Raw genomic sequence first — 25,821 nt, 5'->3', positions numbered from 1 at the left:
AGACATATCATAGTCACCTAAACCCACAGTTTACTTCAGGGTTCACTCTTACTGTTCATTTTACGGGGTTTGGACAACTGTGTGATGGCATGTAATCCTCCTTATGGTGCCCCACGAAGTATCTTCGCTGCCCTAAAGAACTCCCGTGCGCTCCACCGGCTGCCTCCAGCCTCCCTCCCTGCAACCTCTGGCAACCACTGGTCTTTCTATTGTCTTTAAAAGTTTGCCTTTTCCACAATGTCATATAGTTGGAATCATACACTGTGTAGCCTTTTCAGATTGGTTTCTTTTACTAATATGCATTTAAGGTTCTTCCACGTTTTTTCATGGCTTAATAGCTCATTTCTTTCATCACAGAATAATATTCCATTGTCTGGATGTACCACAATTTGTTTATCCATTCACCTGCTGAAGGATATCGTGGTTGCTTCCAAGTTTTGGCAATTATGAATTAAGTTGCTATACACAATCCGTGTACAGGTTTTTGGGTGGACATATTTTCAACTCCTTTGGGTAAATGCCACGGAGCGAGGTTGCTGGGTTGAATGTAAGGGTCTTCTCCCACCCACTTTTCAAGGTGGATCTCCCAACTTTCCTGTCTCCGGGAGGAGATACCATAAGATATATCTCTTGATGACCCTGCCTCTTGGAGCTGTGACATTTCCTCCTGTCATTCCTTCTGGAAGGTGTGCCTTTCATTCAAGGTCTGATGCAGAGCGCCTTCTTCCAAGAAACTACCTTAGCTCTCTTTCACCGGAAATGCTCATTTGCACCCTCATTCTGATGGCATCACACGTATTCGTCACAGCCTCTTCCTGCCAGAGTTGTCACGTCTGGGTCTGTCCTGGCTATAATTCAGGGTTATGTGCGCCCTTGAATGGTGCATACAAAATGCCATTTTCTTGTACACTTTTTGGATGGAGAGTCCCAGCACTTTTGTGGGTGTGACTGTGGCCCAGAAAAGATTAATGACTGATCCACACACCAGAAAATGGAGTTCTTCGAGGTTGGGAGCTGTCATTTCGATTTTTGGTGCCCCTTGCACATTGTAGGCACATCACGGATGTTTGTTGAATTCCCAGGCTAAGACCCGCACCTTCCCTCAGCCCGTGCGGTGTGGGAAGATAGCAGCAGTCCAGTGAGCCGGCTTGTATTTTGTGGATTGAAATTCAACTAATTCCCATCTTCTCTTCTTTCATCTGAGTTGTTGGTGCCTTTACACCTCTCAGTACCAGGACAGCGTGTTCTTTGCATTTCGAACAAGGCTCTCTGGGGCTATAAAAGTAATGACAGGTGAGACCATTTAGTTATGCATCATTTAGACTTGAAAGTTGGCCTCATAGGCGTGTAAATATTTTGAGCCTTGGCTTGTAAAGGTTTCACTTTCATTGATTTTGGAACTCCCCTTTAAAGATTGTTTTCCTAGCGGCGTTTGGTGAAGTTGAAGTGCATTTCCATTTTGCCTATGGGAACATTTTTTTTAGTCTACTGCTTCTTCATTCTTTATTTACCAGATTTTGCTGTATTTCTGCAGAACGTGTGGTACAGTACTGGGCGGATGAACTCATTGCAGGTTTGCTGTTTGATTTTAGGTGTTCAAAACCTTTGACCGCATGGCCCGTCAGGATGATGAAAAGAGGAGGAAGGAGCTGGAGGAGAAAATCAGGAGGAAGGAAGGGGAGGAGGCCACGGCCGAGCAGGAGCCGGTCCCAGCCCCGGTTCAGGAGGTAGAGGTTGACTCCACCACAGCCTCGGGCGGCCCTCAGGAGCCTCCCAGCCTGCAGGGCGCCGTGCAGGAGGTGGCCCACCGCTCCAGGGAGGCAGAGCCGCCGGGAACGGACGCTGGCGCTGCTGAAGCCCCGAGGAGGCCGCCAGCCCTTCCCAAGTAAGAAGTTCTACTTGGAGGCTTCTTTCTTTTCTTTTCTTTTTTTCATCACGGTTTATGACAAGATATTGAATATAGCTCCCTGTGCTATACAGTAGGGCCTTGTTGGTTATCGATTTTACACATAGCAGTGTGTATCTGGAAATCCCAGACTCCTAACTTATCCCCACCTCCCTTTCCGCTTTGGTAACCATAAGTTTGTTTTCTGTGTCTGTGGGTCTGTTTCTGTTTTGTATATAGGTTCATTTGTATCTTCTTTTTTTTTTTTTAAGATTCCATGTGTAAGTGTTATCATATGATACTTGTTTTTCTCTGGCTTACTTCACTTAGTATGATAATCTCTAGGTCCATCCATGTTGCTGCAAATGGCATTATTTTGTTCTTTTTTATGGCCGAGTAGTATTCCATTGTTTGTTTGTGTGTGTGTGTGTGTGTGTGTGTGTGTGTATCATATCTTCATCCATTCATCTGTTGATGGACACTTAGGTTGCTTCCATGTCTTGCCTATTGTAAATAGTGCTGCAATGAACACTGGGGTGCATATATATTTTCAGATTAGAGTTTTCTCTGGGTATATGCCCAGGAGTGGTATTGCTGGGTCATATGGTAACTCTGTTTTTAGTTGTTTAAGGAACCTCCATACTGTTCTCCAGAGTGGCTGCACCAATTTACATTCCCACCAACAGTGCAAGAGGGTTCCCTTTTCTCCACACCTTCTCCAGCATTTGTTATTTGTAGAGTTTTTTAATGATGGCCATCCTGACCTGTGTGAAGTGATACCTCACTGTAGTTTTCATTTGCATTTCTCTAACAATTAGCGATTTGAGCATCTTTTCACATGCCTATTGGCCATCTGTATGTCTTCTTTGGAGAAATGTCTATTTAGGTCTTCTGCCCATTTTTCATTTGGGTTATTTGTTTTTTTTATTATTGAGTTGTGTGAGTTATTTTTATATTTTGGGAATTAAGCCCTTGTTGGTTGCATTGTTCGCAAATATTTTCTCCCATTCCTTAGGTTGTCTTTTCGTTTTGTTTATGGTTTCCTTTGCTCTGAAAAAGCTTATAAGTTTGATTACGTCCTATTTGTTTATTTTGCTTTTGTTTCTTTTGCCTTGGGAGACTGACCTAAGGAAACATCACTAGTTTTATGTCAGAGGTGGCTTCTTTCTTGCTTGACATCTGGTGGTTGGGTTTGTCCCTAAGTGGGTCTTACTTGGTAACACACTGACTCTATTTCAGCATTTAGTTAGCTCTTCATGTTTGCAAACTGCCTTACGGTGTGTAGGATGGGAGGTCAACTGGTTTCAGTATTCTTCCTTTTTCTCTCTATAGGGTAAGGTAATAATCTGCCCACAGTCAAACAGCCAGTTAAGAGCTAGACCAGAGTTAGAGCACTGGGCTCATGCAGTTCTGCTTTCCCGTGAGTCCTGCCTGTCTGTGTGTCTTGACTCTGTTTTTTCCCTGCAGGAGCAACTGCTGGGACATGGGCCCACAGTCCTCTGGGTCTAACGTACACCCAAGGAGGTTGGAATGGGGGACTGCAGACCCAGAGTCCCCTCAGAGTCTGCCACTTGGTAAATGTATTACCTTGGGCAAGCTGTGTCACCTTTCTGTGTCTCAGTTTTCTCCTTTGCACAGCGGAGGTGATAATAACAACACCTCCCTCAGAGGCTGTTGTGAATATTGAATGAGCCAAGGGTCATGCAGCTCATGAGTGGTAGGGCTTAGATCAAGTCCTGTGCTGTACTTGTCCTCACTTTTCAGGAGTTCTGCTTCCTGGTGCTTCCCTGCCCCTGTTTGGGTGAGAAGAGCTGACACCTCCTTGTGTATGAGCTGCGGCAGTGTCTGAAAGACAGCATGCTGCTCCTGGCCTGCTCTGTTTTTAGGCAAATCTGCTCTCTTCCCTCTTTCATAGGACTGTTCCCGGCCCTCTCTTGGGTTGCCTCTCCCCCCTGGCCCTTCTCTGACTAAACTTCCCTTCTGTTCTTCCCTCTCCTTGCACTCTCCCTCTAACCTGTTTTGGGGACTCTTTGAATGTAGTTCCTAGTTAATGAAGCAAAGTGAACAACTTGGAGTGGCATAAAATGCGGAGTAGGGGGAAAATAAATTTTGTAGAGATGGGTTGGTGCAAGACTGCAGAGTCTCAATAGGTTGGGGCAAGACTGCAGAGTCTCAATAGGTTGGGGCAAGACTGCAGAGTCGCAGAGTCCCAAGTTCGACTGCATGGAGGGTCGGTGCCCCTAACCCCCTGTTGTTCAAGGGGGGTTAACTGTACATGCAGAGAAAAAGCCCAGAAGGAAATACATTATGAATAGTGGTGGGATTGTGAGTGTTTTTCATTGCCATCGTTGCCCCTCACTGTATTTTCTAATTTTTCTACAATGAATTATACACTTTGCTTTACTAATTTTTTTGCATTCTTTTATAATTTCTAAAAACTCTATTAAAAGAGGGGATTTGTTTTTAATTCCTGAGTAATAGATTAGAATAGCTGCCTCGTTGTCTTGTAGAGTCCCTATTTTTTATCCTTGGACCAATGAGTTGTATTCCAGGTTAGTACCAGCGTTGGTTTTGCTGGTCCTGCCGTGGTGTGAGCATAGGCTGAAGGCTTGGCTGTGTTGCAGGAGGCCTTCGTGAGGTGCTGCAGCCACAACGCTCCCATGGGCTGAGCCTTCTCAGCCTTCAGGTGGTCACTGGTGTTCTGTGAACAGAACAAGAAATTGTGGTCCACATCTCTCCGGTTCCATCCGAAAGGCTGTGCTGTGGCAGATCTGAAATGGAACATGAAAGCCATCCTTGTCCTTGTTGTAGCTTTTGTGGCCCCCCAAGTCCCTCCAGTCAGTGCCCAGAATTGCTTACCCTATAAACTGTAGATCTGGGGGTTCTGTTAATTAAATAACTTAAGATAGTTATTCTTTAGGTGACCACACAGAAGCACTGCCTTTGTGGGGCACCCTGTCCAAAAACCAGTTACATACCTAGAATTTGGGTCTGACACTGCTGACTTCTGATTACTCCTGCTTGCTACCCATTTGCTGGTGCTTCTGCCCAGTATTAGGTAGTGGTGATGGCAACTTCTCTCAGTCTACAGGCAAATCACACTTTGGAGTCAACCCCCTGTCCCCAGCCTAGGCCCTGCCAACCATGGGTTAAAGTTTTTGAAGTGTACATTTTCATTTATACATAAAATAAAGTACAGATTTTTACACCTAAAGCCACATGCCGCCACCCTAGTGCTCAAAGTGCCCAGTTTTATTCCTTAGAGATGAGAGAATTTGGGTACACAAAAATTTCCTTGTCCATACAAGATAGCTTTGAGAGGTGCACATACTCTGCAAAGGAGCTTCACAGTTTATGAGTTGTCCGTAGTGAAGATATTGTAAAAAGTGCTGCTTAGAGCCCCAGTGTTTATATTGTACTTGACCCAGTGATATGTGCTCAAAGGACTTCTAGGGAGCTGGGAAGCTTTCAGAAATGCTGATGACATTACTAGTGCTGTGGAAGGAGAGAGGGACGCAAAACCAACAGCATCAACGTCCTAATCACTAAGTCGGGCACCTCTCAGAGCTGTCGGTGGGGTTTGCCGCTAGGATTCCATCTGTGTCTGGTCCCGCTTCGGTGGCCATAGGTCCTGCAGTTTCCCTCTCGATCTGCAGGTGTCGCTGTAGGCAAAACAGTGATAACTGCATTTGCTTGTGCTGGGAGGCTGACAAAAATGTACAAAAGGCTGTGCCACCTCCGGCTTTTGCCCTTATAAATCACAAACAGCATTCTTTAAAAAGAAGAAAAAGGAAAGAAAGTAGCACTGAGAGTAAATTACAGTTGGCCCTTGAACAACACAACCTTGAACTGCACAGATCCACCTATACGTGGATTTTTTTCAGTAGTAAACGCTACAGTACCACAGAATCTGTGGTTGGTTGAATCGTGGATGTGGAACTGTGGATACAGAGGAGCCGCTCCTGCGCTGTCAGTGTTGAATGGTGGTACATGCCCTGAGTCCCTCCCGAGCTACCCCTCTGTCCTGCACGGGGAAGCAAACAGCAGGGCCTCGTGAGAAGGGGGTGTCATGGAACTACTTGATGTGTTGCCCCATCTGGTGAAATCCTGGTAGAACAAGGGTGTGTTAGAAAGCTGCTCAGTGCTTTCTTTTATTTTGGGTGGCGTGGCCTTTGTGTCCAGCTGTTACAGGGACCCATCTTGGGAAAGAGACGGTGTAGTTTGAAAGAGAAGTTTCAGATTTCTCATAGTATCCTCAGCAGACGCTTCGTCTTCGTCGCGCCGGGTTCATTTGCCCCAAGCACAGCACTGTTCGCGTTCTTCAGTACCCTTGTCCACGCAGCAAGGCCTTCCAGCGCCTCTGTCCCTCTGCTCCCCGCCACAGGTACCCGCGTCTCCTCTGAGCCTGGGTTTCATCTCACATCTGTTTATGGCTAGTTCTTACATCTTTCATTTTTGGGACAGAGACTTACTCAGCCCCTCTCAGCCCCCAGCTGTGTGTCAGGTGAGCATCCGATGCGTGCTGAGTTCATTCCTTACTGCCTCTCCTTTGGTTCTACTCACCCATGTCTCGTGACGTCTGTGGCTTAGATGTCCCTTAGGCGGGCTGTCACGAGCAGAAGGGTGCTGCTCTCTGCTGGGGCATCCTTTCTGTGTGCAGTCATGCTGCCTGAGAGCTGGCTTCCTGGATTTGTCTCTAAATGGGGTCCTTCCTTTGTTGGTCCCTGCTTTTTCAGGTGCCCATTGCAGGAGGCCCTTTGATAGAGTCACGTGGACATACCGGAATGCTACCCCAAATACCCACCCTGTCGGCTTATGGTGAAGATTGACTGAGGTCAGTGTGTAAGACCTGGTGAGCAGGATTCCTGGCGCATAGTGAGCCCTCAAGTAGGTACGAGCTGTTCTCAGTATTGCTTTTCTTAACTTAAACAAGAACAAACTGTTTTTCTTCCTCATTATGCTCAGTGTAGACTATTTGGAAAATAAAGATAAGTGTGTAAAGAAGAGAAAACATCCTACCACTCCCTATTAACTTTCTGGGATATTTCTACAGTTTCTTCTATGCATATAAACGTGTGCGTGGCTGTGTTTGAACACACACACACACACACACATACACACACAACAAAGTATGCTTATAAAATTGTCTTACACTGTGGCTTCTGTTTCGCTGAACATTGTATGCTGAGCATTTCCTGCATCCCTTTTGCTGATTTTGAATTCATGTTGTACACTGTTGAGTGTTGTGTGCCCAAGAGGTTCTTTTGCTCAGATGAGGTTGTTGGCTGTAATCATGCACTCAAGAGAATAGTAAACAGAAAGCCAGCAGTCCAGGGATGTCTGCCGGCTTTCCCCTACTGGGGCTCTGCTGGGCCTGCCTGCCTCAGGGTCTGTTTTCAGTCTCATCTGGTATAGAAGCTGTTCTTTCACCCAGTTCACCCTGAAACTGCCCCTTCTCTAAGGAACCTCAGGTGTAAGTGGCCTCAGGGATTTGATTTAAATCACAGATGAGGAAGACCTGTATAGGTTGTTTGTTAGAAGTATGTTTTTTCCTCTAGAAGCCTTGTGTTTTTGTTTTCATTTTGCAATTCATTTCTAGCTTATAGGCTTTATTTTTAGAAGAGGTTGGCCTGTATATCTTACAGCGATGACTTATGTTGAGTTGGTTGGATACTGAAGCCGGATGGTAAAAATGACCTGGCGTCCTAGCCTGTGGGAGTGAGCATGTTTGTGGGCCAGAGGAGGAGGCCAGTGAGACTCCCTCAGGGTACTCTTCCCCCTGGGAAATGTGTACTTCCAGATGCCAGAGCCCAATCTGCTTCCTTTTAACAGATGGGGAAATGGAGATGAACAGTGGTGAAGTGCTTTGCTTGAAATCATAGTTAGAAGGGAGGGCCAGAGTCATGGGGAATTGAAGCAGTTCCCAGTGTGCTTAGAGGCCCAGACATGGGTATGTTCGCTTTGCTATTGTTAAGAAAAAGGAACTATTACCAGAACTATCTAAGAGATACTTTTCAAAACTAACACAAGTTTCTAATTGAATATTTTTCTATGTCATTAAAGAAGAATAACTTTTTATGCTAGCTTTTTTTTTTTTCCTATTGAAAAGAAAGGTATATGCCTTGTGGAAAATGTATTAGGTTGAATTTAAATACAAAGGTGAGTAGACAGAAGAATGCAGTGAATCCGCGTGTACTCACTGCCAACCCTGTGAAGTACACCCGGCCACTTCTCCCCTTCCTGTGTTATTCAGAAGCCAAATTCTACCTCATCATTTCATCTGTAAATGTTTTCAACCAGTGTTTAAACTTCCAGTTTTCTCATAATGTCATAATTTTTTTAAAAAAGTTTAAATCTATAATAAGGCTCCAACCACATATCACTTTGTAGCTGACTCTCTGTTTCTCTTGCTTTTATTCTCTCAAAATTTATTTGTTAAGAAAAAAATCAGGCTGTTGGTATGTTGAGTTTCCCACTCTCTGATTGTTACGTGGTGTAGTAAATTGGCAGTTGGATTTAGGGTCAATACTTTTGAAAGTTATAAGCCTGTGTAATGAAAGTGAATCTCCCTGAAGGCAGCCATTGTCTGTACTTCTGTAAAAGTTTTCTGTTTTATAAACTTTTTGTTTTTCATATTCGTTTATGTATATCTTCTTTGTTGTATACAATATGCGGTGCGTGGACTTCTAGTTACATCCCCCCGAGCAGCTGGCAAGCAGCTAACAAGGAGACAGTCTCCCTGTTGCCAGGTGCCATTTTTCCCGGTGTGCGTTGTCTCTGTCCTCACAGCTATGGGGCTTTAAGATGCTGATTCCTGGGCCTGCCCCTGGAGATCAGATTTAACTGGCCCAGGTGCGACCATGTGTCAGGATTTTCAGAAGCTTCCCAGGTGACTCTGCCCGTAACCAAGAGTCAGACTTGACTACAGTCTTTCTCTCGACTCCCTCAGAGTTCTACCCTGTGGATGTAGTGTCATAATTTAGTGAGTCTCCACAGGCAGTGTAATCAGGTTTCCACTCTACTGTGGTCACAAATGATGCTGCGGTGACTGTGCTGTATGTGTTTCTTGGAACATGTGTATGAATATCTGTTGGATGAATTCCCAGAACAGGAATTACTGGGTCAAAGGGTATGAAGTGTGTAATTTTTTTTTTTTTTTTGGCTGTACGCGGGCCTCTCACCGTTGTGGCCTCTCCCGTTGCGGAGCACAGGCTCCGGATGCGCAGGCTCAGCGGCCACGGCTCACGGGCCCAGCCGCTCCGCGGCATGTGGGATCTTCCCGGACCGGGGCACGAACCCGCGTCCCCTGCATCGGCAGGCGGAGTCTCAACCACTGCGCCACCAGGGAAGCCCTGAAGTGTGTAATTTTGATGGATGTTGCTAAAGTGGCCCCAGAGAGATTGTACCAGTTTGTTCTCTCACTGCCAGGCTGTCTGAGGGTGGGTAACCGACCCACCCCAGGTGCCAGCCGGCAGCCCTAACCCATTTCTTGGCTGCTCTTACCTTTGCTTCATTGGTTTTATTTGAAATGCCATTCACTGTGGCATATGTTGGGTTCTCATGGGCTCTGTGTATGTTTCTGTGTGTTTTTTTCCTTTTCTGTTCCATTTATTCATAGATACTAAACGATTTGTTCTGTTTGTTTGCCAGTACCAAGCTGTTTTATTTACCGTAGCTTCATTATGATACATTTTAGTACTTGGTAGGACTAGTGTTTAATCCCTTGCCCCCAGACTTTTCTGGAAAATTTTTCCATGTGAAAATTCTGTTGAAATTTTCATTGGGAGTACATTAAATTTACGTTTTGAATTAGAGAGAAATGACAGCTTTACATTATTGAGTCTCTCTGTCTAAGAACAGGGTATATTTTATTTATTCAAGTCTTGTTTTATGTTCTTCTGTAGAATTTTAATGTTTTTATTCAATAAGCCCTGTACACTGATACTGAATTCTCTATTTTCTAATAGTTTCTCTGTTGATTTTCTTGGATTTTCCAGGAATATAGACTCTTCAGTTTTTATTATAGTATTTTAGTGACAACTATATTTAGTAATAAATACATTTTTAATATTTTGAATTTTAAATGTAACTTCATTTTTTTTCTCCCTCTCAAAATGTGTTGCCCCGAGCACCTGGAAGGATGGAGCTGACACTAGCTGCAGAGGGAAGGGGTGGGGGGCGGCTGGTTCTGAGGCTGACAGGTTAGGCTTTGGCCGCAGCGGGGTCTTCGGGGTCTGAGAAACTGTGAGCCATGTAGGTGGAGTCCGAGGGGAGCAGGACTGGAGGTGGGAGTTTGAAAAGCATTGGCATATCAGTGGGTTTAAAGGCACAGACTGGGTGAGATCACCAAGGCAGTGAGTGTAGATGGAGAAGAGGTCCAAGGATTGAGAGCCAGGGGGTCATACATGAGGTGAGGGGACATCTGCCTAGGGGGCCAGGAGAGCGGGGTGTGTGACCAGGGGGAGCAGGCCCGAGCAAGGCAACCAGGGGAGTGTCCTGTCACGAGGGAGGCAGGCCAGTGGTGACACGCGCTGCACCGTCACATGCGCTGCTACTTCACCCTTCGCTTGCTCCCTGCAGCCGTCCAGCCCTACAGTCCTCAGCTCGCTCGTCACCCCTTTCCTTTGGGATACACTCCTGACCTGTCCCCTGGTTTCTGTTTCTGAGGTTGGCTCGCCTTGTGGCGGGTGCTTCTCTGGCCTCTGGCTCAGACTGCACCCTTGTCTCTGGCCCCGGGTGGCGGCTCCCACGTGTGTCCCCGTGAAAACTGCCTTTTTTGTGTCTTTAGCCCTCGGTGCTAGTTCTCTCACTGGGGAAACCAGGAGGAGGGCAGTCGGCAGAAAGTGATGGAGGGACAGTGCAGCTTTTCTGTTACTGTGTGCACCTTGGTCTATTTATCTTGTCCACTGTGTGTCCAGTGCCTGGAACGTCCCTGACGGCATAGTTGGCACTTAGTAACCAGCTGAGTGAGTGATTCAAATTAAAAGTCATGTTAAAAAATGATAAACCTTTGAATTTTAACATATCTAATGAATTCCATTATCCAGTAACATTCAGTTTTTTTTGAATTTTCATAGAGTTAGGGCTTTCACATCTTCTACGTACTGTTCATCCCTGTCTTCTTTTAGGGCAACTCAGTGTTCTGTAAACTCCCTAATTGAGTCCTGTGTGGTCATAGAGCCCTGAGGCCTCCATCGTTTCCCTGTGTCTGTACTGAGGGGCCAGGCACTCAGCTTCCCTGGTGGCGAAGAACCCTCTAGGGACAGAGCCCGGGACTGGGAGTCAGGAGACCTGGTGTGAGTGGGCCTTGGGCCCTGTAGGCTGTACTGCAAGGGAGCGGGAGCAGGCCTGAGTTGTTTGTCTCTTTTTCTTAAGCCAGGGAGCCTGCCCTCCTGTGAGTAAGTGGAGTCCTGGGAAGGCCTCTGCGTACAACAGGTGAGGGCTCAGCAGTTGGCTGACGTAGGGCTGCGAGGCACGGGTGGCTTCATCTCCAGGCTCACTTCGAGAACCCCTGGAGTAGGACGTCTGGGATGACTCAGCTCTGAATCCTGCGTGTCTGGTTGGTTGGGAGCCTGGGTTCTGAGTACCTCTCGAGGGTCAGGTCCGTGGCTTCGACGATGCGATGGAATGGGGCCAGTCCTTAGCTGAGCAAGGGCCACCACGTGTTCTCGCATGTAGCTCTCAAGGTCTATTTATTTTGTGGTCTCTAAAGGAAACTTTCATTTTTTTATTTTTATTTTTTTTATTTTTTATTTTTTGCTTTATAACAAATTTAATCAGTTATACATATACATATGTTTCCATATCCCCTCCCTTTTGCGTCTCCCTCCCGCCCTCCCTATCCCACCCCTCCAGGCGGTCACAAAGCACCGAGCTGATCTCCCTGTGCTATGCGGCTGCTTCCCACTAGCTATCTACCTTACGTTTGGTAGTGTATATATGTCCATGCCGCTCTTCCACTTTGTCACAGCTTACCCTTCCCCCTCCCCATATCCTCAAGTCCATTCTCTAGTAGGTCTGTGTCTTTATTTCTGTCTTACCCCTATGCTCTTCATGACATTTTTTTTTCTTAAATTCCATATATATGTGTTAGCATACAGTATTTGTCTTTCTCTTTCTGACTTACTTCACTCTGTATGACAGACTCTAGGTCTATCCACCTCATTACAAATAGCTCAATTTCATTTCTTTTTATGGCTGAGTAATATTCCATTGTATATATGTGCCACATCTTCTTTATCCATTCTTCCGATGGGAAACTTTCATTTTTAGATAATTAAGATTGCCCCAAAAAGTTGCAAAAATCATGCAAAGGACCCTGTACATCCTTCTCCCAGCATGCCAGACGTCTGTGCCTCTTGTAACCAGGGGCTGCTGTGAGCGCATCTGAAGATCTTGTTCCAGTTTCATCCATTGTTCCAGTAGTGTCCTTTCTCCCGGGCCAGCGTTGCATCCGTTGTCGTCACTGCATTATGGGCACGTCTCCTCAGTCTCCTCTGTCTGGCACAGTTTCTTAGTCTTATCTCTAATGACCTTGACCCTTTTAAGGAGTACTGACTTCTTTTTTTCCTTGGTAGAATGTCTCTCAGTGTGGTTTTGTCTGATGTTTCCTTGTGACCGGCTAAGGCTGCCGCAGTGGCTGCTTTTCTTCTGTGCTAAAGAGTTACTATTTTCCCTTTTGTGATTAATAAGTGTCTTGTGCAGAAATACTTTGAGACTCTGAATATCTTGTTTTTTCTCATACTTTGCCCACTAATCTTAGCAACCATTGATTATTCTTGCCTGAAACAGTTATTGCTGTGGTGTCTGCCAAATTGCGATTTCCTGTATATCCTTCTTTCTACATTTATTAATTGGGATTATATTGCTAGGAATGGCTTTTCTTTCTCCTCCACTCACTCACTCATTCATGCACTTGTTTGTGTGTGTCATTATGTCCTTACAGATGTTGACTCCATGGTTATGGCCCCACTGTCTTGAGTTCTTGCTCAGGATGCCCTTCAAATGGGCTTGTCCTTTTGACACGTTCGCATCATTTTCTGAGCACTTCTCTGCGTGCTTGCACCACAAGATGTTCCATGTCATCCTGCTGTGAAGTCGGCTTTTTCTCCAAGTGGCCTTAGCTTTTTTCTTTTTTTTTTAATTTAAATTTATTTATTTATTTTTGGCTGCGTTGGGTCTTTGTTGCTGCGCGTGGGCTTTCTCTAGTTGCAGTGAGCGGGGGCTAGTCTTTGTTGTGATGCGCAGGCTTCTCATTGTGGTGGCTTCTCTTGTTGTGGAGCACGGGCTCTAGGTGTGCAGGCTTCAGTAGTTGTGGCACACAGACTCAGTAGTTGTGGCTTGCGGGCTCTAGAGCACAGGCTCAGTAGTTGTGGCGCACGGGCTTAGTTGCTCCAAGGCATGTGGGATCTTCCCGGACCAGGGCTCGAACCTGTGTCCCCTGCATTGGCAGGCGGATTCTTTTTTTTTTTTCTTTTGTGGTACTTGGGCCCCTCACCGCTGTGGCCCTTCCTGTTGCGGAGCACAGGCTCTGGACGCGCAGGCTCAGCGGCCATGGCCCACGGGCCCAGCCGCTCTGTGGCATGTGGGATCCTCCCTGATTGGAGCACAAACCCGCATCCCCTGCATCGGCGGGTGGACTCCCAACCACTGCGCCACCAGGGAAGCCCCTGGCAGGCGGATTCTTAACCACTGCTCCACCAGGGAAGTCCCCGGCCTTGGCTTTTGATTGGAGAATGGTCTGAAATCAAGGATCTGGGCACCAGGTGTCCTGTCGCTTCTGGTATCCTGGCTTCTAGGACTGTTTTATGCCCATTTCCTGGTTACTTTACCCTCTGAAACCATCCTGCCCAACTTTTCACTTACAGTTTTCTTTCCTCCCTTTAAAAAAATTCATGGTATGGATTAAGAGTGTGAATCTCGGAGTCAAAAGCCCTGCATTCAAATGCCAGCTCAGACCTTGCTGAACCATCTGGCCTTCAGGCCTTAGTTTTTCCATATGTCAAATAGGGGTGATGATTCTCAGCTTAAAGGGTTGTTGTGAGGGTTAAATGAGAGAGTGAAATGAGAGTGGTCAGTACAAGCTGAGTGCTCAGTCGGGTGCTTTCATTCAGCAGGTATTTATGGAATGAATGCGTGTGTAGGTTTGTTTCAGGGCCTGGGGCATGTGGGGTTTGGGAGTGCCAGCCCGGTGGGGCCTCCGGCCAGCTGGTGCAGGGGCAGTGCCTCCGACGCCTCCTTGTTCCCGAGCTGCTCTACAGCTGGAGGGATACGGGGAGAGAGGAGTGGGTGCTTCGCTGTCCCCAGTTAAAGGAGCAGTCCTGGTTCTAGCCCGTCTCTGGGTGGCATTGTCTTGGCTCATCGCCCACCTCTGGGTGGCACTGTCCTGTGTGAGGTTGGAAGGAACTTCTCCTCCTCTGGCGTAACCTTTCTGCCTTTCTTGGCCGGTTCTTCCGTGGAGTGGGGTGTGGCTCGCAGTACGTGCAGCCAGGGGGCTGGTGAGGGGGGCAGTCGGAAGGAAACCAGCCAGCGCCCCTTAGTTTTCTGCAGTGGTGGCCACGAGCCCCCAGATACTTAGACAGAATCTTCTCTGCTGGGGAACGGCAGGAGGGGTGGGAGACAGGTCTGGGCTGGCCCCCCCACGAAGCCCTGTGCCTTGGGCACCCGATCCGCCCCCGCCAGTGTCTCCGGGCAGGAAGACAGGCTCCCCGAGAGCTTTCTGTTCTGCTGCTGCTGGAGCGTTGCAGTAAGTGGGTAGGTAGGACTAGCTGTGACCTAAAAACACTTGAGCATTTTCTGGGCGTCCCTGGGGAAAGCTGAATAAAGTAGGAGGAATGTTATTTCAGATGCTCCTGTTCTCCCAAGAGAACAAACTTCCAGGCCTCTTCTTGCCTCTTGTTTCTGAAGGCGGTGCTGCTGACTCTGTGATCCTGGTGCCTACAGGCTGACCCTGTGACCTTGGTACCTATGGGGTGACCCCATGACCCCAGTGCCTGCATGCTGACCCCATGACCCTTGTGCTGCACAACGCGGTGCAGTGATTACCGGTTTCCTAACTTGCTTCGTGGGACCGCCCACCCCTGTCCACTCTGTTGGGTCCTGAATAAGAGAACAGAAAGAAGTCTCTTCTCCTTCCCAAGAAAAACAAGTCCCAAACTCTCCAAACAACAAAAACAGCAAAACTCATGGAGGTACCTCGCAGAGCTCAGTCAGGAAGGAGGGGGACGGTTGCCACACAGCGGGTGTGGGGTGTGGTCCCTGTCCTCCAGCAGGTTGGCAGTGCCCTCTTAGCGACACAGAGTAGATCTCACTGTTAACAGCAGTTTTCAGGTTTAGGCTGAAATCTGATGAGGAGGATGGTAGGGAGAGCCCTGCGAGCGAGGGTGGCCCTGGGCTCTGCAGTCTCGGTTGGCTGCCGGGTAGAGACTGTGCCCCTGAGTCCCGTGGTCATTTCTTTACAGACTCTGCCTCCCTGTGCCAGTCTCTTCCCCACTTTGTGGCTTTGTGGCCGAGCGCCTTTGATTTTGCTGCTGCAGCTTTTACTTAGATCTGTCTCCCTCGTACCCCTCCAGCCCTAGAACTTCCTTTTTCCTTAAAACCATTTTTTCACTGGTGTTTTGAAAAATGCCGCATGCAGATATTTAAAGAGATCGCAGTAGCAGAAAGGGGGGCCGTGGAACATCAATCCTCCTCTCACCATGACCCCACCTCCCTGTTCTGTCCGCAGAGAGGCCCCCCCGGTGTGAGCCTGTCACCACGGGGACACCACAGGGGAAGTCTGTGAGGATCCGAGGATGCTTATGTGCTCCTCTCCCCTACTTTTTAGAAAAACAGGCTGTGTATTTTAGAGGAGTTTTAGGTTCCCAGCAAAATTGAGCAGAGCACAGAGTCCACACGCAGCCCCACTCCCACACGCACAGCCTCCCTGTGTCACCATCCTGCCTTTGGGTTGATTTCCTAGCAGGATAGTGCGCTGTGTACACTGCTCGTCCCTGGCTTTTTTCACACGGTGAACCTTATAAATGTGTCCTCTTCGGTGCTCTGTGTTCTTTGGAGCGGCCACCTGGCGTGTTCCTCTGTGTAAACTGTGCTCAGTGACTGCCTGCTCCATCGGCCTCGTTTCTCATGGAACTAGAGGAGAACAGTGACTCAACAGACTATGAGAGTCTAACAGTCCTAAAAATACCTTCCGAAGTAATGTGTATTCACTGAGGAAAATGAATGAGGGGGCACAGACTGTCCAGAAGCCCAGGAGTGGGTGTTGCCTTTTTTCCAAAAGGCTTTTGGTTCATAGAATAAAAAAGAATGAGAGCTGACACACAGATTTGGGCATCTCCAGTTGTGAATGTTTCTGTGGCAGGTGTTCTTGGAGCATCAGTGACTCACGGGTCTGCGCTGTGGCACCGTCACCTGGTGGTCCTGGAAGAGAGAAACGTGCGGTTTAACCCAGCATGTACCAACTCGGTTAGACCACGGGGCCTTTTCCTTCCTTTCTGATTGGCCTGCCGTCACCTTGAGGGACTTGTTTTTGGAGGAGCCTGAAAGGTTGTAGAAGTACTAAGTTCTCATTTATTTCATCCAGAAAATATATTTCTTTGAAGTTTTTCATTAATTTTAATTTACACAACAGTTAAAGAGTACACTCAGAAGCATAGGTAAATCTCAGGCCCCCTTTGACCACCCCGATCGCAGTTTGCTCCCAGTGGCAACTGCTTTTCTGGAGCTCACCTTTTGTGTTTGTTTTTTAATTTCAGTGATCACAGGTTTTAGTTTCTCAGATGGCTGGTTGATTTTTTGGAGCGCAGTGTCCCTCCCGTCACTTGGAAGGGTGATCGTGTCTGTTGTGGAGTCCTGGTGCCCGGTTCCCTCCATGGCTCTCAGCAGCACTTCTTCCCCTGTAGAATTTGGTGGCCTCCGCCCCGGGAAGCTGGCTTTTCTCAGGGTTTGGTGATTCCTGATTTTGTGTTCATTTTTGTGCTTGAGACTCCTGTTACCCTGTCTGTGAATGCTGTCACTGTTCCACACCTGGTCTCTAGAAATTTTTAGGTGGTGGCCTAGGGTGTACTGCGCTGGTTGCTGTTCTGCAGGAATGGAGTTCCACTTCCCAGGTGTCACCAGACATGTCCCCACACTCTCTGGGCTGGGTGCCACTTGGTTCAGATTTTGTATGTGTTGGGAAGGGGGCAGGAGGTGGACTCGTGGCCCTCCTGTTGTCCTGCCGTCAGCGCGCTGGCCCTCCTTATTTGGGAGAGACCAGAGCTGGGTCCATCTCTGCATCTTTGACCCCTCCACGCAGACCGGGGCTTGAAGCCTCCTGCTCGGACCGTGGCCTTTCTCCATTCCACTTAGTCTCATACACACTCATGCAGGTATGTAAAATACTTCCCTGAAGCCTGGTGGCCTCCTCCCTCCCTCCCTAAGGCTTCGAGTCACTCAGCCCCGTCTCACGACCCAAGCTCGTTGGGTGCTTTCTCTCCGATCCCTCTCCTCCTGCAAGCCTCATGCTCTGCACTTCAGACTTCTGTCCAGGGGCCGTCTCCTGCTGTTCCCCCTCCATCCTCGGCTCATCCCCTGATGTCTCTGTGGACCTTCCTTCCCCCTCACAGGAGGATGCTCCCCACTGCGCGCCAGCTCCTTTTCTGTTGGCCTCCCTCTCCGGCCTGTGCACGCTTGCCCCAGTGCTGTCCAGGCCGGGCCTCCCTGAAGTCTCTCGGGTGCGTTTTCCCAGCATGTATCACTTTCTGCATCTCAGACTTCATTCGTGTGCATAAGTACGACATAGGCTTGAGGGGTGCGCCCTGCAGCTAATTATGCGAAGCAGGTTGTAAGTTAGAAACCCAAAAGGTTATCCTGCCTGAACTGCCCCCTCCACGTGCAGCCTGGCCTGCTCTCCTGGTTCTGGGGAGGGGAGTGCTCTGGGCACCGGCGGTGCCTCCGTCTGCCTGCTCAGCAAGGGACCGTCTCAGCACAGGGCTCACCCCCGTCTCTGCTGAGGGGTCGGGGCCACCCCTGCATGCTGCTGAGGGCCTCCCGACCCCGTCATCTTCCCACTGTCCCTAGTCACCAGCTCACCTGGGCCCAGACCTGGAAGGCCCCTGGAATACTTGGTAGATTTAGCCACATACTGCTTAGTAGTGGTTCTTGCAGGCCGGATGGTGGTCTGTTCAACCACCAGCCGGCGAAGTAATACTAGTTAGCTGTAAGTCATGAGGTTGAGCTGGAGCCCACCAGACACCCTGGGCCTGTCTTACAGTTGAGGCTGCTGCCCCCTCGAAGCTTTCACTTCCATCCCCGGGCAGCTTCTGGCCGACTCTCATTCAGAACCGCCTGGGGAAGGGGGTTCGGAGAGACGGGCCCCCTTAGCCAGGGTGGCACAGCACACACATCTGTTATGGGTGCAGTTTTCAAGTGCAGTCTGATGTATTTTTACAAATGAGCATTGCCGTGAATCACCACCCAGAACAAGATATTCCCAAACGAGAAGTAACTGGAAGTTTCCCCACGCGCTCCTTCTGTGTGCCACCCACTCCCTTACAGTCGCTGCATATGTGTGTGTCCGTGGTTTTGTTAGATAAGCCAATGACATTGAGGCTGTGCCGTCTGCATTCCTACTGCGAGCCTGTCCCCACAGCTGGGCAGTGGACTGTGTGTGCCGAGCTTTTAAATTTTTACTCTTTGAAAGATGAGATACACTCATGTTTTAATGTTTATTTCTTTTATCGTGTGTGAAGTTGTACGTAGTGTCATGCATTTAAGGGCTGATTGTATATCTTTTTTCTGAGAATACTCTATGTCTTTTGCTCATTTTTCTGTTAGGGTTTTGTTACTTTTTTCAACTTTTAAGAGCTCGCTCTCTATATTGGGGAAATGAGACCTCTATCTGTAATATATTATAAATATTTTCCTCTTGGCTTATGATAGGTTTTGCTGCAAGCAAAAGTGTTTTTCTGTCTTTTTTTTTTTTTTTTTTTTTCTGCAGTACGCGGGCCTCTCACTGCTGTGGCCTCTCCCGTTGCGGAGCACAGGCTCCGGACGCGCAGGCTCAGCGGCTATAGCTCACGGGCCCAGCCGCTCTGCGGCATGTGGGATCCTCCCGGACCGGGGCATGAACCCGCGTCCCCTGCATCGGCAGGTGGACTCTCAACCACTGCGCCACCAGGGAAGCCCAAAAAGTGTTTTTTAATATTTAAAATGTTTGTGTCATAAACTTTATCAGATTTTTTTTTTGATTTTGAGTTAGAAAGCTTTCTGTGTTGAGTTGAGTTGAGTTGAGTTCAGGAAGGATTTCACCCATTTTCCTGTGGTACTTGTGTGCTTTTTTTCTATAGTTCTGTGAAAATAACCCTTGTGTGGTGTCATTTTTTATATCTATGCCTCTGATCCATTTGCTCTCTTTGTACATGTGAGGTGTGGATTCAGTGTTACCATTTCCGAAATGGTTGTTCAGGTGTCCTTATGACATCTGTTATAAACTACAGGGACCGCGTTTTGCAAGAGGACTTGACAGGTCTGAGCCCAGGGGATGTGAGCCTTTGGCTCAGCCTTCGCCCTCCCTGAGGCACTGGTGACACTGCCTGGGTCCGCACATCGTCCGGAAGGCGTGTCCCACGGGCCACTAGACACCTGTTGAGCGGTGCTCCTCCCGGGGAAAAGCTCCCTCACTTCCCTCTTTTAGGGTGTCTCTGAGGCACCGCTTCAGCACCTACTCCCTGAACGTGTCTGAGCGGACTTGACTGCTGAGCCTGAGTCAGGGACAAGGCGGTGGCAGAGCTGTGTGCCTGTGGACAAGTCAACAGTTCTGTCCTGGATAAATGAGGGGATTGTGCCGGATGATCTGTGCGGTCCTTCCAGCCCTCTGTCCTGTAATGCTGGGGGCACAGCATTTGCACAGAGCACTTGTCCTGCATGGAGCCACAGCATCCCCTGAGCGTGGCCCGAGCCCTGTGTGTGCTGCTCGTCGGGGGCACAGGGCTGGCGGGTGGCTTTGTCTGTGGGGAAAAGCTGTGTGGCTCGGAGCCTCACAGCCAGCTCCTTATGTTGTGTTTGCTTTTCAGACCCGTAAGTTTATATCAAGAGGTGATTCTCTGAAGAGTTGCTAAGCGTTCATTTATTTAAAAAGGAAAACTAGGTTTCCTCCTAAACTTCTTAACTGTGCCAGACCATGCTCCATGTTTTTAAGAAATATTTTGTGCCACTGCATTTGACGATTCTAGGTGAAGTCTCCCAGTGTCGCTTCAGTAGTGCTGTGCTGGTCATGAGTTTTCATAAAGGTGACCAACTTTCAGTAGAGCCCAGAATTAAACAGATTCACACATGGTTGTGTGCCTGGAAAATTCACAGTGTGATGAGACCAGGCAAAAGATTGTTAGGGTTTGTATCTAAAATTGAGCTCTTTTCCAGGCTCAGATTAATTATAAACATGCTGCCACCTGCCTGCTGTCTAGAGGGACGAGTAGAGGGGTGTGGGTCAGAGGACAGTGCATAGGGCTCAGCGTCACCTGCTCCCTCCAGGCCGCCAGCACTCCACGGTGTCCCTTCCTTTGAGAGCTGCCCATCAAGCAGGACTTTCCTGCTTTCATGTGCATTCAAACAAGCGGAGTAATCTGCTTTAGGGTTTCTTTATTCCACTAGAAGTTAAGCTTATATATTGATCAGTTTTTCTTATCTAGGACTTTTCCTGGAGACATGACCATTAGAGGATTTTAGCAGGTGAATTGCATGTGTGTTAATTTATTATAGGTTACATTTGTTCAGTAACTGTGACTGGAACCCTGGAAATTGGTTTTTGTTGAAATTTTAGGGCCATTTGTGAAATGTTGTTTGTAAGCAAAATATATCCAGCTCTTTGACTGAGTAACTTGAAATATGCTCAAGGATCTGGAGGTAACACACATTTCTCTTTGTCTTTCCCTCTCTCCCAGGGAGTGTGTGTGTGGCTTTATTTTTACAATGCTACAGAAAGTCTCCTAGGGAGGCCACCTGTTCACGGACATCTGCCTGCACAGCTGACTGTTCTGAGCACTGATGTTGTTTGCTGTAGAAGTTGTCCTGTCATCACCTGTTCATCGCAAGTGTGGACAGCTTCCATGGGGTCACGGGTTTGGGGCCGGCTGCCGAGGAGGGTGGCAGTGCCCCCAGGAGCCGCCCTGTCCCACCTGTCTGGGCTTGGCTCCCAGGCTTCCCTTTTCCTCAGTTTCCTCTGTTCCGGCCGCTGGGGCTAAAGGCATGGCCACACTCCATTCAGAGCATGGCCCAGTATGCACTCACAGCTGTGGATGCCGGGTCCTGAGCCTCAGCGCTGGGGGTGGGTCATCCTCTGCCTTCCCACACACCCCCAAGGGTGGGAATCAATCAGGCCAGTGACAGGAAACCCCGGTTATTTGCAACGCCTCTTCCTTTCACAGGCCGCTCTGATGTTAGAGGAGGTGTCTCTGTTCACGGGCCTACCCTTCTCCCCTCGCATCCGACATGCGTGTTGTGTCTCTTGCGTGCTGTGCCAGGCCCCGCTGTAGGTGCTGGGGGCACAGGGGGTGCTTGCAGGCTCACGGTGTGGGGACGGGGACAGACAGCTGTAGTCCAGTGTGATGAGTGTAAGGAAGAGGTCAGACAGCTCCCTTAGACATCCGAAATGCTTCCTGGCGAGGGTGTGCTGGGCGGGGCCCCGGGAACCAGGGGCGGGGGCTTCCCGGGGTCCTCCAGCCGGTGTGGCGGCAGGCAGGCAGGCAGGCCGGCGGGCAGGCACTCAAGGGCCCTTCCCCAGGAGGGTGCAGCCTTGAAGGAGCTTGTGAGACGGGTAGGGTTGCGGCCAGGCTAGTCATTGGGTCTGCTGTGTGGGGCCACCTAGGATGTGTGGGCGTGGAAAAGAATCATGATGCAGTTCAAATAGACTTTAACAAAGACTGAAAGTTTTTCCAAGAAAACTAAAATCCCTTATTGCAAATTTTGTGAAAAGTATAACAGTCACAGGTTGGGTAGTGGAATTACTTCTTGTGGAGTGTCTTGTGGTGTTTGTGAACTCAGTGTAAATTGCAGTTGTTTCATCCTCCATCCAGTACTTAAACTTTTGATCTCCCGTTTCTTTTTTCCCCCAAAGTTAAAGCATCAGGTCCTTTTCACCTTTATTTTCATGCCACAGTCATATTTTCCTCTATTTCTTGGAGGTAGTTGGTTCGTTAGTGTCCTTTGGGGAGAGTGTGTATGGGTAGATTTGAAGCCTCAGGTGTCATCAGTGGTGAAAGTTGTTTTCCTGTGGTTCGTCTAGCTTTGGTGGTGGTGAATGTTACACATACTGATGGTTTTTTTAAAAGGGCTTGAGGTAGAGTCTGGTCTATGCTGTCTGTAGAGAGTCTTGTGGTGACGGGATGGAGCACATTCCTATTTCTCTGTGTTTTGCCTCTTCTGGGACAGGCCTACTTGGTCGTCATGGATAACAAGCAAGTTTGAAATTTCAGTTAAACATGTGTGACAATACCTTACACCTTAATTTGTATTAATTTAATTATTAGAAAGATTACATTTTCTGTGCAGTGATTTATTAAAATTGGTGTTTCCTTCTGTTAACTACTCCAGTACCTGGAATCTGGGTATTTCCCTTCTGTAGAGTTTCACAAATAAAACTTAACGTGTCTTCTTACTTGCTGCTTTTCTTTTTCCAGTTGATTCATTGAACTTTGTGCAGGGAGTTTGCCACATCTATCTTGTCTTCAGTGATTTCCTTTATGTTGTTAGATTTTAGAAATTGCTCTCTCCTTTCAAGTCGTAGGTTGGATGTACCATTCCCTTGGTGTACAAGGGGCTTGAGATTGTTCTTTAATATTGTTTGATTTCTTTAAAATGAATTTTACTGTGACTTGATCAAGTTCTGTGTTATACCCCTTTGGGTCTTTAATTGATGTTACGGTAAAACTGCATATTACCTTGCAGTATATGTTATCATTATACTCCCATTAAATACCCTGTTAAAAGCAGGTTTATCATTGCATTGTTCATGGCTTCCTTTGCTTCTCATTAAATTCAGTTACAGAAAGTTGCCCTGGAGGATTATAGACAGATTTCATGTATCCTGAGTTCAATTAATATCCAAGTTTTTAATGTTTGTGTTGCATTTAGGAATGGCATTTTCTTTGCCTCTGTTTGTTACAGCTTGTGCCAGTTAGGAAAGCAGTTAATTAATTATAAAAGTAATAAAGGCAGGCTTTAGAAAATTTGGAAAATAGAGAAAATTATTCAAGTTCCATCAGTATGACTATACTGTTGAATTTCCTTCCAATTAAAAAAATTACATTTGCTATTTCTCTTTTTAGATCATTTTAACATTAGAAAATACTTGGCCACTATAATAGGTGAATTACAAGTATATTTAAAAGTAAACTCTTCCTCCTAATTCTGTAGCTAATGTTAATATACCACGAAGTATATTCTTGCATACCTTCCTCCATGCTCACAACACACACACACACACACACAGTTTTTAAAAATTGAGATACTATTCACAGATCATAAAATACCTATTATCATATGCTATTTAGTGTTTTTAGTAAATTTGCAAGGTTGTGCAATCATCACTACTATCTAATTCTGTTCCAGAATATATTTATTATCCCCAGAAGAACTTTATACCCATTAGCAGTCATTCCTCATTTCCTCCCAAACCTCCCAGGCCTAGGCAACCAACATCCTACTTTCTGTCTATATTTGCTAGTTCTCACATTTCATTTAAATGGAATCATATGATATTTGGCTTTTTGTGTCTAGCTTCTTTCACTTAGCATAATGCTTTCAGGATTCATCAGTGGTATAGTATGGGTTAGGACTTCATTCCTTTTATTGGCTGAATAAACTTCCTTGAATGGATGGACCATATTTTGTTAAGTCATCCGTTGATGAATATTTGGGTTGTCTATTATGAATAATGCTCCTGTGAACATTCACGTACGAGTTTCTGTCTGGATACATGTTTTCGTTTCTCTTGTGCATATTCCTAGGAGTGGAATTGCTGCGTCACATGGTAACTCAATGTTTAACCTTTTGAAGAACTGCCAGACTGTTTTCCACAGCGGCTGCACCATTGTACACCAACACTTTATGGGGCTCCAATCTCTCCACATCATTGCCAACACTTGTTATTATCTCTCTTTTTGATTGTAGCCATCCTAATGATTTTGATTTGAATTTCCTAGTGACTACAAATGTTGAGTGTTTTTGCATGTGATTATTGGCCATTTGTGTATCTTCTTTGGAGAAATATCTATTCAGATCCTTTAATTCAGTTTTTAATTTGGTTGTCTTTTTATCATTAGATAGAAGAGTTCTTTACATGTTCTGGATACTAGGCCCTTATCAAATACATGATTTGCAAGTGTTTTACCCCATTTTGTGGGTTATCTTTTCTCTTTCTTGAAAATGTCCTTTGAAGCTCAAAAGGTTAAAATTTTGATGAAGTCTGTCTAGTTTTTCTTTGGTTGCATATGCTTGTGGTGTCATATTTAAGAAATTATTGCCTAACCCAAGATCACAAAGATTTACTCTTATATTTTCTTAGAGTTTTATAATTTTAGCTCTTGCATTTAGGTCTCTGATCCATTTTGAGTTCATTTTTATATATGATATGAGGTATTGGTTTAATTTTATTCTTTTGCATATCCAGTTATTCCAGCACCATTTGTTGAAAAGACTGTTCTTTTCCCCGTTGAATAGACTTGATACTCTCGTTGAAAATCAGTTGACCATGAATTTGAGAGTTTCTGGACTCTCGGTTCTGTTCTGTTGACCTCCATGTCTGTCCTTACGCCAGTACTGCATTGTCTTGATTACTACACCTTTGTTAGTAAGTAAGCTTTGAAATTGGAACCTTTGTTCTCCTCTTTTAAGATTGTTTTGGTTATTCTGGATCACTTGCATTTCTGTGTGGATTTTCGAATCAGCTTGCCAGTTTCTGCAAAGAAGCCAGTGGGGGTGTTGATAGGTATTGCATTGACTCTGTAAATCAGTTTGGGGAGTATTGTCATCTTAACAGTATTTAAGTCTTCCAGTCCTTGTACTTGAGATGCCTTTCAATTTTATTTAGCTCTTCTTTAATTCTTTTCAACAATGTTTTCTTTTTGGAGTGTAAGTTTTATCATTTTTTTGTTAAATTTATTCCTAAGCATTTTATTCTTTTTGATGCTGTTGTAAGTGGAATTGTCTTAATTTCTTTTTCAGATTGTTCACTGCTACTGTTATGAAACCCAATTGATTTTTCATATTGATTTTGTAACCTGCAACTTTGCTTAACTCTTTTATTAACTAATAATTTTTAGTGAATTCTTAAGCATCTATCTGTCAGCCTATCTGTCTGTCTTTCTATCTATCTATCTAGATCATGTCATCTGCAAATAGAGATAGTTTCACTTCTTCCAGTCTGGGTGTCTTTTATTTATTTATTTTCTTGCCTAAGTGCCCTGGCTAGCACCTCCAGTACAAAATTGACTAGAAATTGTGAGAGCGGACATCCTTGTCTCATTCCCAGACTTGGGGAAAAGCATTCAGCCTTTCACCCTTAAGTGTGATGTGAACTGTGGGCCTTAGTCTTTCTTTACTCTCATGTTTTGGTTGAGAACACCTTCTAGTAACTCCCTGAGAAAGTGACCATTGAGAGAAAGTTTTTGAGACCTCACCAACCTTCCTAATTTTCCTGGGATTGAAGGGTTCTTGGGATAAGGGACTTTTAGTTTTATGGGCAAACCATTGCCCATGACTGAGCAGGTTCCCAGGATGTGAGAATCCAGTGCTGAAGCAAAGAAAGCCCCAAGGAAACCACGGCAAGCCGGCCACTCTACCAAATGTCTGAATGTGTCTGTGTTGCCTTTATACTTGATTGATAGTTTGGCTCTATATAGTGTTAGGTTGGCAGTGTGCCCTACATTCCCTTGTTTTCTTCTGGCTCACAGTGTCACGCT

At 46.6% G+C, this 25,821-nt stretch overlaps 1 protein-coding gene across 2 annotated transcripts in view; it reads left to right on the top strand.

The window, feature by feature from the left end:
• NUDCD3 (NudC domain containing 3) overlaps positions 1–25,821 on the top strand; it is a 75,274-nt gene that overhangs the window by 4,021 nt on the left and 45,432 nt on the right. For both annotated transcript variants that reach the window (XM_082632647.1, XM_082632646.1), the window contains exon 2: positions 1,593–1,885. In XM_082632647.1, coding sequence (XP_082488773.1) covers positions 1,593–1,885 — 293 coding nt within the window. The remainder of the gene's footprint in view (positions 1–1,592; positions 1,886–25,821) is intronic.

This window comes from Mesoplodon mirus, assembly GCF_964341445.2.
Source record: "Mesoplodon mirus genome assembly, chromosome: 9".
Lineage (NCBI taxonomy): Eukaryota > Metazoa > Chordata > Mammalia > Artiodactyla > Ziphiidae > Mesoplodon > Mesoplodon mirus.
Note: the sequence above shows the minus strand (reverse complement) of the source record. Positions and strands in the feature narration are given on the sequence as shown.